Raw genomic sequence first — 13,273 nt, 5'->3', positions numbered from 1 at the left:
GTGTTTACTTTGGATTTAGATTTCGAGTTTAATGTCCCAGAGGGAGATTTGTTTTCACAGCCAGGTCAACACAGAAGCACACAGATATATAAACACAACAGCAGACAATGCATCCGCAGATACATTCATACATGCCGGCACACATCAGAGGCAGTTTGTTCAATATTGCAACTGGAGGGCGACTGAAGTCCTCCTGAAGCGATCTCTCCTCTGTTTTATGGTCCTGTATCTCCGTCCTGATGGCAGTAATGTGAAGTGATGATTGAGGGGTGATCAGAGTCATTTGCTCGTGTGAGCGCACGGCGTGTGATGGCTCTGTTGTTGATATCTGAGAGTTTGGGTGTGGGAAGGCCTGTGATTTTAAAGGCTGCGTGTGATGCTTATATGTTTTTGTTTTATTGTCTGCAGCCCAAGATATTTAAAGTTGTTGATCAAATGCCATTTGGATGTTTCCCAGTTTGTGACTGGCAGGGATTCATATATTTATCAATATATGCAGGTAAAAGTGTGTTTATATGTGGGTGTCACTGGGTACATATAATTTTTTTTAGACTTGTATTTTTAATGTGCAAACTAATCAATAAATTCCCTTATTATGCTGTAAATCCTACTGGAAACCACACCGCCACAACGAGACCATTGCATGTGTGTCTATCATTATAGAATCAGATCATTTAGCACTGGGTAGACAGGACATTTGCATTGAACCTTTATACCTCCCATGCAGTAGAAAGGGGCGTCTTTAGGCTGCAAGGATATCTGTTTCCACGTGCTGGGTGACATTCACAAGGTTTGCATCCATAATGCTGTGAGGAGCAAGCAGTTTCCTCTGTTTACACTCATATATTTAAAGGTGACATGTGTAGCATCGTCTCATTAATACATCACTGCCAGAAGAAACCAATATTTTGCCCTCGGCTGCTATTCCTTCATCTAGCAGCACACTTTCCAAGTGATGCAGTGATATTTCTAATGTTTGGTACTACAGATTTTATTTACCTCCATTGAATTTCTGATACTTTGACAGTTGTACCTATTGTTAATGGTTCTGGACAGTCTTGTAAATGCCCTAAAGAAGAGCCAACCGCCGAAAGGTAACAGCTCATGCAATGCAGCACTGATTGATGTTGTAAAACTTCATTAAGTGTGAAAATCCGTCACGTAGGAGTATTATTTTTGTGTCTACGTATGTGTTTCTGTTTTTATGTGCGTGAGAGGGTATGAAGCTGGTGCTCTAAGGGACAGCAGTATTGATTGCAGGTCTCAGGCCGCTCTCTCAAAGCTCACACATCAGTTTTAGCTCTGGCACCATTGACATTCAGCTGAAATGAGGAGGGGGGAAGCATGTTGATTACCCCCAAGGGAGACAGCAAGGGCATGCCTTGGACATCATGACCAGCCGCTACATTACATGAGCATTACTTTCTTTCCTGCTCATTGTATGTTCATTTATTCACAATCTGGTGACTTAAGCGTGTTTCTGTCATTCACTAACAAAGCATTTCTCAGGACGGGGTGTTTAGTTAAGCAGCTGCACATAACATGAGAGGCGTTTAAAGCCTGTGGGACAAATGTAGTCATTTAGGTCCATCCTTCCAGTGGAGGATTACTTCATAGATTAGACAGTTTGATAGCTGTGGTTGTCTGTCAGCAGACAGGTTGAGGGTTGTGGGGGTGGGTTTGTTAAAAGTCATCACACTTTTTGCGATTTTGTGCGTCATGAAAGTTAGCGTGTGAATGCAGTTGGCTGAATAAAAGAGCCGCTGTTATTGGGCTCCATCAGTCTCCCTGTGTCCTTGAAATAATAGACATTCTGAGGGGACATGCTGTCTTCTGGAAGAGGCGACGGAGCGTAATGTGCCAGAAATTGTGGGCCTATTTTTCATGCGTCAGTCAGGGTTTGTGAATTTAGAAAAGCTCCTTATATTGCCACAAACGTGCTGTTTTTGTCATCAGGGCTGAAACAATAGCATCACTGAGTGAGAGTGATAGAGAGCAGCTGCTATGGCCATGTTATTACTGATGATGGTGATTGCTTCAAATTTAAATTGTAATGGTCTAAACACTATGAAAACACTAAATTTTAGACATTTTTTTAAGGAAAAAACTCTCTGATTTCAACTTTTCCAGTACGAATATTTTCAGATTCCCCTGCTGTTTGACATTTGCAAACTCAACATCTTTCTGTTTTGGACTGTCGGTTTGAGGAATGTTGAGAAATTTTTTACAATTTTCAATTTTTTTTATAGATATTAAAATCCATTTTAAAAAAACAACTTTGGCATTGCCAGGCCTTTGGCTGGTGTTTATCCTTTCTGTTAAGCAATAATGAAATCATAATTCATTAAAGAAACTTATGTTTTTTTTTCCAATACGCCACCAGGTTAGCGGCAATAAATATTAATAAGTCATTAATAAAGCTCTTTTCCATAAGTGGTCAAAAGAACCATTGGAGGTGTCTTCATGATGAACTGAAGAGATGATAAACAAAGAGTGTCATGCTGGAGGAGAACCAGGCAACCCAAAGGTTGCGCATATTGGTTATAACTGATCTATAAAGCCTCAATAAGTGATTTAATAACAAATTAACATAATTATTTACAGACTAGAAACCTTTTAGAGAGATCTATTAGAAAGTCAGTTTTCATTAGAACGTGGTACCGTTTTTGTTTTCGAGTGTCTGATTGTTTTGATTGTTTTGTCATCGTTGCTTTTCACATTTCCACATTCATTTCAAATGTGATGAGAAAATAGTGCATTAATATAAAAAATTTCAAGTGGCTTTAAGGAGGTCCACGACAAAAAGCCTGCAGTCCAAGGTTTTCTATTTTGGAGATGTTTGCTTTTAAAATAGGGACTGAAACGATGGGGAAATCGGTGCCAGCGACGAGCAGCAGCCAGTCTTTCTGACATTAGCGTGCCCTCACATTCTGCTTTATAAATCCAGTTAAGCTGTCAGTAGGAGGAACTTCACTGAGTATGTCAAGCCACTCCTTATTCTCCAAACCATCAGCAATCCGTGGCAATTAGTCTGCTCCTCTTGTTTGTCTTTATGCTCCAAAGCTGTATCAACCCTTATGAAACTCTGCAACAGAGCCTCCTTATTTCATCTTTTCCTCCAGCACAACAGGCTGTGATTGAAAGAGATAACACGGGACAATGGATGCATTTTAAAAATCTGTATCTGTAAAACAACAGAGAGGAGATAAAATAGAAACAAAGGCTTGGAAACGCATGCACACATGTGCGCACACACACTCTTTTTCATTACCTGGGGAGCCATACAATACAGAGGGGTTGATTAGGATTGCCGACAAAAGGACAGTAGGCTCCAGCTGCCTCTGTGAATTCATTGTCATTAGCAGTGGAACACCAAGCCCTTTTCAAACTCATTAGTTGATAAAACAACCCTCTGATTTCCCATTAAAAAACCCATTCGTCCTCCCTCGCTGGCGATGCCCACCCCCCTTCCCCCCGCCTCCACCTCAGCCCTACATTTCCACACCTTCAAAGCCACTCCTGAGACTGGGAAACAAATGGCAGCTCTTATGCAATTTTCTTAAGAAGTTTGGTCAGACTCCACCCAGAGTGATTATGCAAGTGTATGGTTTCACAGCTATTACAGTCATGTTAAGAAAAGCTTTACAAAGAATCGCTGACGTGAATAGATTACATATTTCGCATCCACAGCATTTACAATGTAGAATTTGATTTCCAAGGGGTTTTTTTTTGCCCTTCCCTCTTGGGATTTGGACCTGATGGGTTCTATTAAAGCACTGAAATAGAAAAGTAATTGTGTTTGATGCAGTTGTTCTGTGACTGAATTTCTTACGCACTTAAAAAAGCCTTTTTTCTGCACGACCCCTGCATCCTTTTTCAAAGCAATCAACCAAATCTTCAGCTTAAAGAGGAACAAATCATTTCAGGTTTCCTGGCAGAATAACAATTTATTTAAATTTAGACAAAAGGAAATACATATTTGTGCTTTGTGCAGTTTAATGAACAGCTTGTTTTATATACACTTTATACACGTATATATATATATATAATCTAAATTGAATTAACACCACCTATTGAATATTAATAAATATCAAAGACCCACTCCTCCCCCCGCACAGATTGGTACCTATCTGATAATCTAAAGGTGTAAAAAACCCATTATCTTTTGAATTTTCAAAAACATTCATTCAAATATGCGCAGTGTCAAAATTCAAGTCAGTATGTCTCATCCAGCCAGGATCAACATCGACTTTCTCTCAACTCTCATCATCTCAAACAAAGGTCATGAACCCATAAGTACCAGCAGTGTTTTGTCTCTGCCGTAATCCGGACGAATCAAACTAAGACAGGAGCGAGAGGGCAATCGCAAACAACACCAGCCTGAATCCACGCAGCTTAACCTTGTCTTTCAGCTTAATCGCTGTTGGTCTGAGATCCCGATAACGCACCTGAGCTCAAAGTGTTTAGCAATGGTTTTAAGAAGCACATATGCCTCTTGACACATTTCCTCATTGTAATGTAGATCTGACAGGCAGTTTTGGTTCTGAGAGAGAGAGAGAGAGAGAGAGAGAGAAAACCTAAACTGGGGTCGTCAAAGAGAGCCTTTTACAAATTTGCATGGATGTCCTCGTGTCGCAGCACTTTGTAGGTGATCCAGTAGAAGATGTTGAATATGAGGAAGCTCAAAGGGAAGACAGCTCTGGATATGGTGTCAATGCGCTTGGCCCGGTCCACAAAACGCTTGTGAAGTACCTCTCCGTCATACATGGTAACCGGAGGCGGTGGGGTGAACACAGTGGCCCCTTCCACAGCGGCGCCATCCTTGGTCTGCAGGCAGTGACCCAGTCCGTAACCCCGGAAGTAAAAACCACGGCTCTCCCTCACCAGTTCCTCCTCCTGCGGGGTCAAGCATAGACAGAAAGGATTGGGCTCTGGCTGTCAACAAGAATTAGCTTATAGCTTTTTACATTTCCTCTGAGTGGATGATTCCCAGATGTGTTTGGGGTGTGGCAGCAGAAAAGGGCAGGTGCATACAACAGAGTGAGAACATCTGCAGATTAAGAAGCGTGGGCCACCACTGACAAACAAAAATACTCAAATTAGGGATGAAACTTAGCTCCACTACTAGCCCCAGTTTGTTCCTCTCATGTTGCGATTATGGTACATTAAAGTCACACAACATTCGTTTCTCTGAAAAAAAGAAATACCTGGCCATGTTTGAGAACCCCACATTCATTCAGCAAACGCTTATCGCTGTTCTACAGGTATTTCCCAAATCCTCAAAGCCTCTTCTCACCATCTGGATGCAGGGCAAAGAGATTTTGGACTCGTTTCTTAAGCAGCAACTGTATTTTCCATCCAGGTAGCTGAAAATTACATTCAATATGCTCTTGCTCTTTTGGTACAAGGCAGGAAAATATGAATGCATTCCATTTGGTTTAGGAAATACAGCCACAACTTGGAAAACATGTTAAAGAGAGACTGAGAAAAAACGTTCAGTATATCATGACAGTATAAACATTTATGTATTTTACAGAGAACCTCCCTCTGTCAGTTGCATGTAATGGTAACACAGTATATGAGAGGCACAAACAGGGGCTAAAACGGGCTCTAACCTCAGATAAACTTTCATTAATCAATTTAGCTTTTTGAAGTTTCTGTGACACAAAGAGGGGAATCGGAGGGCATCATCATTAGGAGGAAGAAAGGAAATTATAATCCTGAAAGTTAATCAAAAAATTAACCTCCATCTCTCCTTTGCAGCTCTTTTCAAAGTTGCAGAGTGACAGACCTTTCAAAATGTCTATTAATGAAAAGTCATGATCTCAACCCCACCAAAAAAACTTGCACTTGGCATTATGCTCTGATGAATGGTAGGGGGCTTTTTTTTTTTCTTTTCTTTTCTTTACAGTGAATGAGACACTGTTCCCGCCCTCTGAAGAGAATATTAATAGACATGCAGCTTAACTCTGACAGCCCTGTGACACTTTGAGAGATTCACTTTAGCAGGGGGAAGTGAAGATGTGGGATCTAAATTGGATGATTAGTAGTCAGTGTGAAGTGCCCTGAAAGCTCTGATCCCTGCCCCCCCCTGTTTCTCTCTCATTGACCCTGGCAGCTCTCTAGTACACTGCTGAAACTCTCATCTCTGTGCTGGACAGACTTGGCAGTGAGACCCTACCAGCTGCTGCTAAAGGTCCAATACTACTAATGTATTTCACACCTGTCCCCACCTGTCTCTTACTGTTACATTTTTCCTGCACACAATATTCATTCAGTTCTTTGAAAACTTTTCTTACCTCTGAGCTCTCGCTACCTGCCCTTTGCTTGCACCGTCACTTTTGAGCTGAAGACTAAGCTGCTAACTTCATTTGCTGTGAACTTCCTCCCTCTTACATCCTCCCGGTTGTGAGTAACTTCTGCTAACTATGTGTGCTGCTCCAGTGACAAATTACACCATAGAACAGGGGTGTAGGGAGCTGGAGCTCTTCTGGTACAGCTTAATTATCCCTCCTACACCTTCCTAAACGATACAGTACATCATGTGCTAAGGTCTAATGGTGCGTTCCTCTAAAGATAATAGGTGCTCATCGTCTGTGCTCTCAGCAGCAGCCACACACTTTGTGATTTGTTGCCATAAGGTCAATTGAGACTGCTCTGATTATCACAATATTATATATTTTGCTCTGTGGAGAATAAAGTAACTGTGGAGGTGGTTGTTTTCAGGGTGTAACCAGTGATGATCTCAGTTTTCCTAGTTAGCAGTGGTGGAAGAGGTACTCAGATCCTTTACTTGAGTATAAGTAGCAATACCACACTGTAAAAATACTCCACTACAAGTAGAAATCCTGCATTTGAAACTGTACTTACATAAAAGTATGTATTATCAGCAAAATGTACTTTTAAGTGTGAAAAGCAAAAGTATTCATTGTGCAGAAATACTACCAGTGTTTCATTATAACAATGCATTTTCCAGCTATTCCAAGGGGGGGTTGAATAGTTTATTTAGCTTAAGAAGTAGAATTATCTCATCAGAAAAATCACCAAATTTGGAGATATATGGTTTTTACTGGACAGGAAGGACATGAAATATTTTAATCTTGAAAGTCAGACAGATAGGTGTTTTCATCAGGATGGGCGACAGTTATTTCACTGCTTAGCACACCTGCTAAACACTCCTGACCATCAATACCATGAATGCATGAATGCCCCTGTTTTCAGTCTTAATGCAAAGCTAAGATAACTGGCTACCAGCTCCTGGTTGTAGCTTCATATTTAAGGCACAGGCACGAGAGTGATCTTGAATAAATCTTCTCACCTAACTCCTATCAATGCCATTTCCACAAATACTGAACTCTTTCTCTAAATTAGCTGGATGATTTAGAAGAAACACAACTATTGCTCTAAATGTCAACAGTCTTGGAAAGTGACCTGGAAAAAAAGGAGATTAAAAGTTGGATGACAAGGAGAGAACAAGAGGAGGAACTGTGTGTTGAATTTAAAGTAGCCTTAAAAACAGATTACACGGTGGGAAAGAATAAAGGTCAATAATTCCAGGTTAGCCATGTTGGTATAAGAGGGCATATGGTCAGAAAAATAGGGCTACAGCAACAGGGGCGAGATCAACACACAGAGGGGTTTGCCTGTGGGAGAAAGACCAGAACATATTCAGGTTTGAAGCCAAAGTTGCACGACAGAATCAATTGGGGGAAGTGGGGGCACGGACAAGAATTGGGTTTGAAGGTCAGGGTGCACACGGGGTTAGTTTTTACCCTGGCACAGGCGCTGCAGTGGTGATTCATATTCCTGTAGGCTGAGCTGTTACCAGGGATGTCGTTCACTTTCCGCAACGACTCAACACTCCCAGGCTGACTGGCAAACACCTCCATCGGAGAGCAAGGCAGACAAATTGGGAGAAGAGTTATTGCTCTTTATTTCATCTACTGCTGTAAAACGAGACTTTGGTTGTCTCTTGTAAGAGAAAATCATTAGTGTTGAAATTATAATTAGTTTTGGACACAGTTAGTGTTTCAGCGGGAAGGAGAATTCCCCCTGCTTCATTTAAATAAAAAAAAACTACCTGTGCCGTGCCAAAAATAAAGCGATTAAAGATGCAAACTTCAAATTCGAACAACAAACTCAAGCAGACGTTCTCAGCTTGTAATTAAAAAGGCACCGAGAGTGTGATAATACAGGACATTATCTGCGCCTGTTAGTTTAGGGAACTGGCTTTGAAGACGAATAAAGAATCCTCGAGAGGCCAGGTCAAGTTATTTCTGCAGAGACTATAAATGGAATCTCTAGTTTTTATTTCTGTGATTTTGAAGGCTGTGTGGGTTTACTGGCTGCAGCTGTGTTTGGCTCAGAAAGCACCAGAGACGAAGCTGGTAAAGTGCATTGATTAAAGCTGGTCAGTCTGAGATTTGTACACTCGGTCAGATTCCCATGTGTCGATACCTCTCAGGTGCAGAGTTTGCGACATCCTGACTCCTTAGTGGGAGTAATTGTGCAGCTGATGTGGACAGGGGAAGTCCTTTCTTCTACAGACCATCATTTTCTCTGTCCTGTATTGATGCAGGAGGGCAGGCTGCCCGGTAAATCTGCTGGACTCTTCTGCCTTTTCAGGGAACTTTGCCATGAGTCTGGGAAGCTGCCCAGCCTGTGAGCTGTTTTAATGGGATTTTCAAGATGTCCCGTCTGTTTCTCTGGAGACAAATCTCTCTGTGTCGCAAAAGGTCTCTCACCTCTCTGTAAACACTTTTATTTGTCAACTTACAAGCTGTTTGCCATGATAATTGTCGTTCAAGATTTGGATCCAATTTAGGGGATGCTTGGATGACAAATGGGACCAAGCTAAGAAAACAAGGGAGCCATTTTATATAGACCAATATCACAAACTTGCCTTCAGGGGCTTTACAGTCTGCACCCTCTATAGACAGGGAAAACGTCCCCCCAGAGAGACAGAAGAAACCTCTGGAAGAGCAGCAAAGGAGGGATACCTCTTCCAGGACTGACAAACACAATAGATGTCGAGTGTGCAGAATAAATCAACATATCAAAAAATTACAGCCTGGATAATCTGGACAATGAAACTATAGATACTGCAAACACATAACAGCAACACGGATCTGGGAGGACGTCGAGTGAGTTCCAGGTGCTGCCAAACAAACAGGACCTGAGCCACACGACCTCCTCTCCACCAAGGAAATGTTGCTGAAGATCAGTGTGAAACAACACTAATACATAACGTGTTCATGCTTTATAGATCAGATCAACTCCACAGCACGTTTAGAGGAACAGCTCCTCGCCGGTGCCACATTTGCCACCCGGTGCACACGAGCTAGCAACATCAGATGAGTGTCCTGGGACTAGATGCACGCTTCCTTCTGTGCAGTGATACTGGTGATGGGCGCGGTTCAGTAGAAAGAACAGTTCCTACATGAAACTGCTTACAACAAGGTTGGATAACACTGTGAGATTTGTGATATATCGCTTCATTTTCTCCTAAATTCACTTGTTCTTTTCTATTTTTTTGATCTTTGCTGAGCTTTGAGGTTGCATGGATGTTGAATAAGATGGTTGGTTGGTCAGTTGAAGGTGATCAAATCTCTAATGTTGTAATCAGGCAAATATTTCAGCAGTAAGTGAGATTGTGTGCTGAAATTGTTCTTCTTGTTATCAAGTTGCACCTTCCTCCACACATTCAGGTGCGATTGCCGTCTTAGTGTCTGAGAATACAGAAATGTATCAGTGTTGCGGGGTTTTGGTATCCCAGTGCCACAGGGTTGGTAGATCCGCTGTGGGTCTGTGTCAAATGTAGTGACAGAGCGAAAGGATCGCGAAGGCTCTTCACAGGTCAGCGCTCACCATGGAAATGAGCTGAACTGAAATAAGCTGTTCTTCCTCATGTAATATGACAGCCAGCTGTAGCGTGTTGATGTTGTCAGTTCCTGAATATACAGCGTCCCACAAAAACAAGAGGCAGAAGTCAATGTTATAGAGGCTGACAAGGACCGGTGTGTGTGTGTGTGTGCACATTCCTTGTGCTTACTTTTTAGAATCTGCTACAACGTGTGACCCAGTGTGTAAGCATGCTTTCGCCTGCGAGTGTGTGTGATTTACACCTACTATTCTTTGCTGCCGCTGCTTTTTCCTCAGCCTGATGAACTCCTTGTGTTGCCTTGAGACAAAGTTAACCGCTGCGTACTCCAGCAGGGCAGCAAACACAAACAGGAGACACACCGCCATCCAGATGTCAATGGCCTTCACATAGGACACCTGAGAACAGACAAGGTCACATCATCAGCAGCCAATCAATGAGGCTAATGGATAATCTGTGGGTTGTTCCCATTCCTCAGCTTCCTCTTGCACGTAATGACACACATCTTTGGGTTCGCCAAGATTTATAATGAGTCAGTGGGATGTGGGCAGTTGACACGTAGCCATGAGACAGGTCACGGCTAAGACTTGAGGAGAGCCCGGCCCGGCCGTCCATGAGAGCGGACATGTCACAGCAAATCAGCGACGCCCACTGAGCAAGCACTGTGTGGAAACTTCACTCAATTGAGCAGCAGTTTGCTGACTGTTACAGATACATGCATAAAAGTGGGGAAAAGCAGGAATTGACACATCAGTAGGGTGCAAACTAACTCTTGTGAACAATGAAAACAACTCTGCATGTTTTAATCAACACCTCCACTGGATTACAGGCTCACACTCACACACACACTCACAGCTGCCGCACATCTTAGTCTTTGTTCACTGTTAACATACCATTTAACACCTCTTGACTATGTTTGCTGATAATAATTGAAAAATCGAATTATATTGCCTTCTTTCCATGGTTATCCTTAAAAACCCCCCATCTTTTTTATATTTCAGGCAGTGATTTCATTTTTGGTAAGTGTTGTAGACAGAGGAAATATGCACCAGAAAACTACATGTCAGTAAGTATGTATGTAAGTACTCAGACCACCAAAAATCTTAGTATGCACCTTGGTTTGTAAACCTTGATTTCTGTGTCAGATTTGAGATGAGTTTTGTAATACAAGGACAATATGTTCTGTATATTAACTATCTGTACATGCATACACCAATAAGGTAGACAAGCTATTACAAACACCATTCTTTACAATACAGTCATATAAAAAATGACCAGAAAAAGACGTCAGAGTAAAGAGAATGGATTCAGGCAAAGTTCATACCATGATGCTAAAAGGCTTTATTATCATGGCTATTTGATTAAGCATTAGACTGACACATATTGGCTGTATCTGGCCAGTAGTGGCTTAATTTAGCCATTGAGGAGGCCATTTTTGCCTGTAATTTCACTCCTGAAATATTATGATGGGACTTTTTTCCCCCTAATATAAATCTATTTTCAAGCTACGGAAACTCAAACTCTATACGCAAGTTGATGTCTACAGGAAACAAATTGAAAAGCTCCCACTGATTTTTCTCACTGTATTGAAGAAAATAACGTTTTTGTCTTGTCAAATATGGATTACTTTGACCTCTTCAGGTTTCTAAAAATGCCTCAAATGAAACAATCTCAGAAGGAATAACATATCCGGACTGAGACCAGAAGCTGTGACGAGCTCTCTCGAGTAGATATCTCTTCATTTTAAAGGGTCACAAGCCATATAGTTCGGGAACTGCTGGTTAAATGTGGCTGTGGACGGTGAAAGAACAGTACTCCCTGTTCCTCATTACCACCACTTAGGTACCACTAAGCAAGGCACTTAACCCCCAACTGCTCCAGTGGAGCTGCTCAGTGGCAGATAAGACTGTGGTTGTACTGGGAGCTTCCAGGTGTGAATGTGAGTCTGGATCTTATTCCTCGTTTAAATGAATGAAGCATTTCACTGCTGGAAAAATGGTCTTTCATAAAACTGGGCTGTCTATGCAGTGGAAAGAGAACACTGAGGCCTGAAACGTGCAAAGCAGTAACAAAATCTTGATTCATATTTGATCAGCATTGTCTAAATTTGACAGTTTGATGTGAGCTTCTTCTTCTATGCTATTTGTTTCTGAGGAGGTGGGAGTAGTTGGAACAACAGCCCTAGAGCCTTAAAAGGTCCACCAGATGAAATGTGGGGAGCTCTGGGAGCATGGAGGGAAATTAAATATTGATCATTTGCATTAACTACCCACATTGTAATGATACAAATCTGGTTAAAAATTTGTAAAGATTCGTTTTAAGCAAAAAAAAAAAAAAAAAAAGAAAACCCTCTTCGTCAGGGTCAAAAGCACATAAAATGCAGTCAAACCCAACAACCACCAAAGAGCATTAACTGGTAATGTAGCACCAGGCAGAAGTGCTGTTGCTATGGTTACCAGCAATCTAATACACCATGTGCACTGATTTAGATCATTGGTTAAACCGTTGGCTGGATCCTCATGGTATTCTACAATACGTTTTTTAATGGACACCTGCCAGCCAATCAGAAAGAAAGAACTGACCCTCTTGATGACGGCTGCTGCCTAATCTTCTCCCCAGGTTCTGTGCGCCCTGCCCTGCATGTTTTTCTCATGCCGTTGTCCTCACCCCACCTGGCCCTTGTTTGTCTGCTCCCTACTCAGTGTCTAAATCAGGACCTGCCTCATGCAAAGTCAGCATTTCATGACTTAATATGCCATAATAGGTCATCCCATTCCAAAAGCCCCTCCAAATGCCTTTGCCTCAGTAGACCTTTTGCAGTCCTGAGTAAACAAAAATCCATTGCGTGTCTGTCACTTGTTTCGTGGAGCATTTGGGTTGGCTTTGTCAGCTTGTCAGGAAATATCAGGTATGAAATGTAATGGTATTTTTCTAAATCATGCATCACTTTTTGGGGGATATGTCAGAGCAAAATGTCAGAACAGTCTGCAAAGTTTCAGACTCGGGCCATAATCCATTTATTAGATGGTTTTTTTTATTAAGTCACTGACCTTTTTGTTGAGCTGATAGCATTATGTAATGCTATTTCCTCTCATACACACTTGCTTATTGGAGGAAGACGAGCATATGATTCGTTACAAAATTGGTTTCTGTGACCAATATTTCAAGTTGTACAGCAGAGAGCTTCTATTTTATTTGTACTCCATTGATTTTCAGACACAATCAGCAAGAATGTCTTAAATAGCCCAACATCAGATTTTAAAACTCTGACTGTTTAAATACCCAATTTAATTTGAAAAACAAACACAGGAATAGATAATTTTGATAATTCATCCCCTGCATCTCTGGTTTCTATTTGATCAGACTGCTCAGTAAACAGTCCACCTGCAACAA

At 41.6% G+C, this 13,273-nt stretch overlaps 1 protein-coding gene across 1 annotated transcript in view; it reads right to left on the bottom strand.

The window, feature by feature from the left end:
- Nucleotides 1–3,922: 3,922 nt before the first annotated feature.
- glra4a (glycine receptor, alpha 4a) overlaps nucleotides 3,923–13,273 on the bottom strand; it is a 46,503-nt gene continuing 37,152 nt past the window's right edge. The window contains exons 8-9 of the mRNA XM_076738333.1: nucleotides 10,129–10,278; nucleotides 3,923–4,896 (exon numbers count right to left, since the gene is read on the bottom strand). Of these exons, the coding sequence (XP_076594448.1) occupies nucleotides 4,606–4,896; nucleotides 10,129–10,278 (441 nt within the window). The 3' untranslated portion in view covers nucleotides 3,923–4,605. The remainder of the gene's footprint in view (nucleotides 4,897–10,128; nucleotides 10,279–13,273) is intronic.

Source organism: Chaetodon auriga, chromosome 9 (genome assembly GCF_051107435.1).
Source record: "Chaetodon auriga isolate fChaAug3 chromosome 9, fChaAug3.hap1, whole genome shotgun sequence".
In the NCBI taxonomy this organism is placed as follows: domain Eukaryota; kingdom Metazoa; phylum Chordata; class Actinopteri; order Chaetodontiformes; family Chaetodontidae; genus Chaetodon; species Chaetodon auriga.
This window is presented reverse-complemented; position numbering and strand designations above follow the sequence as displayed.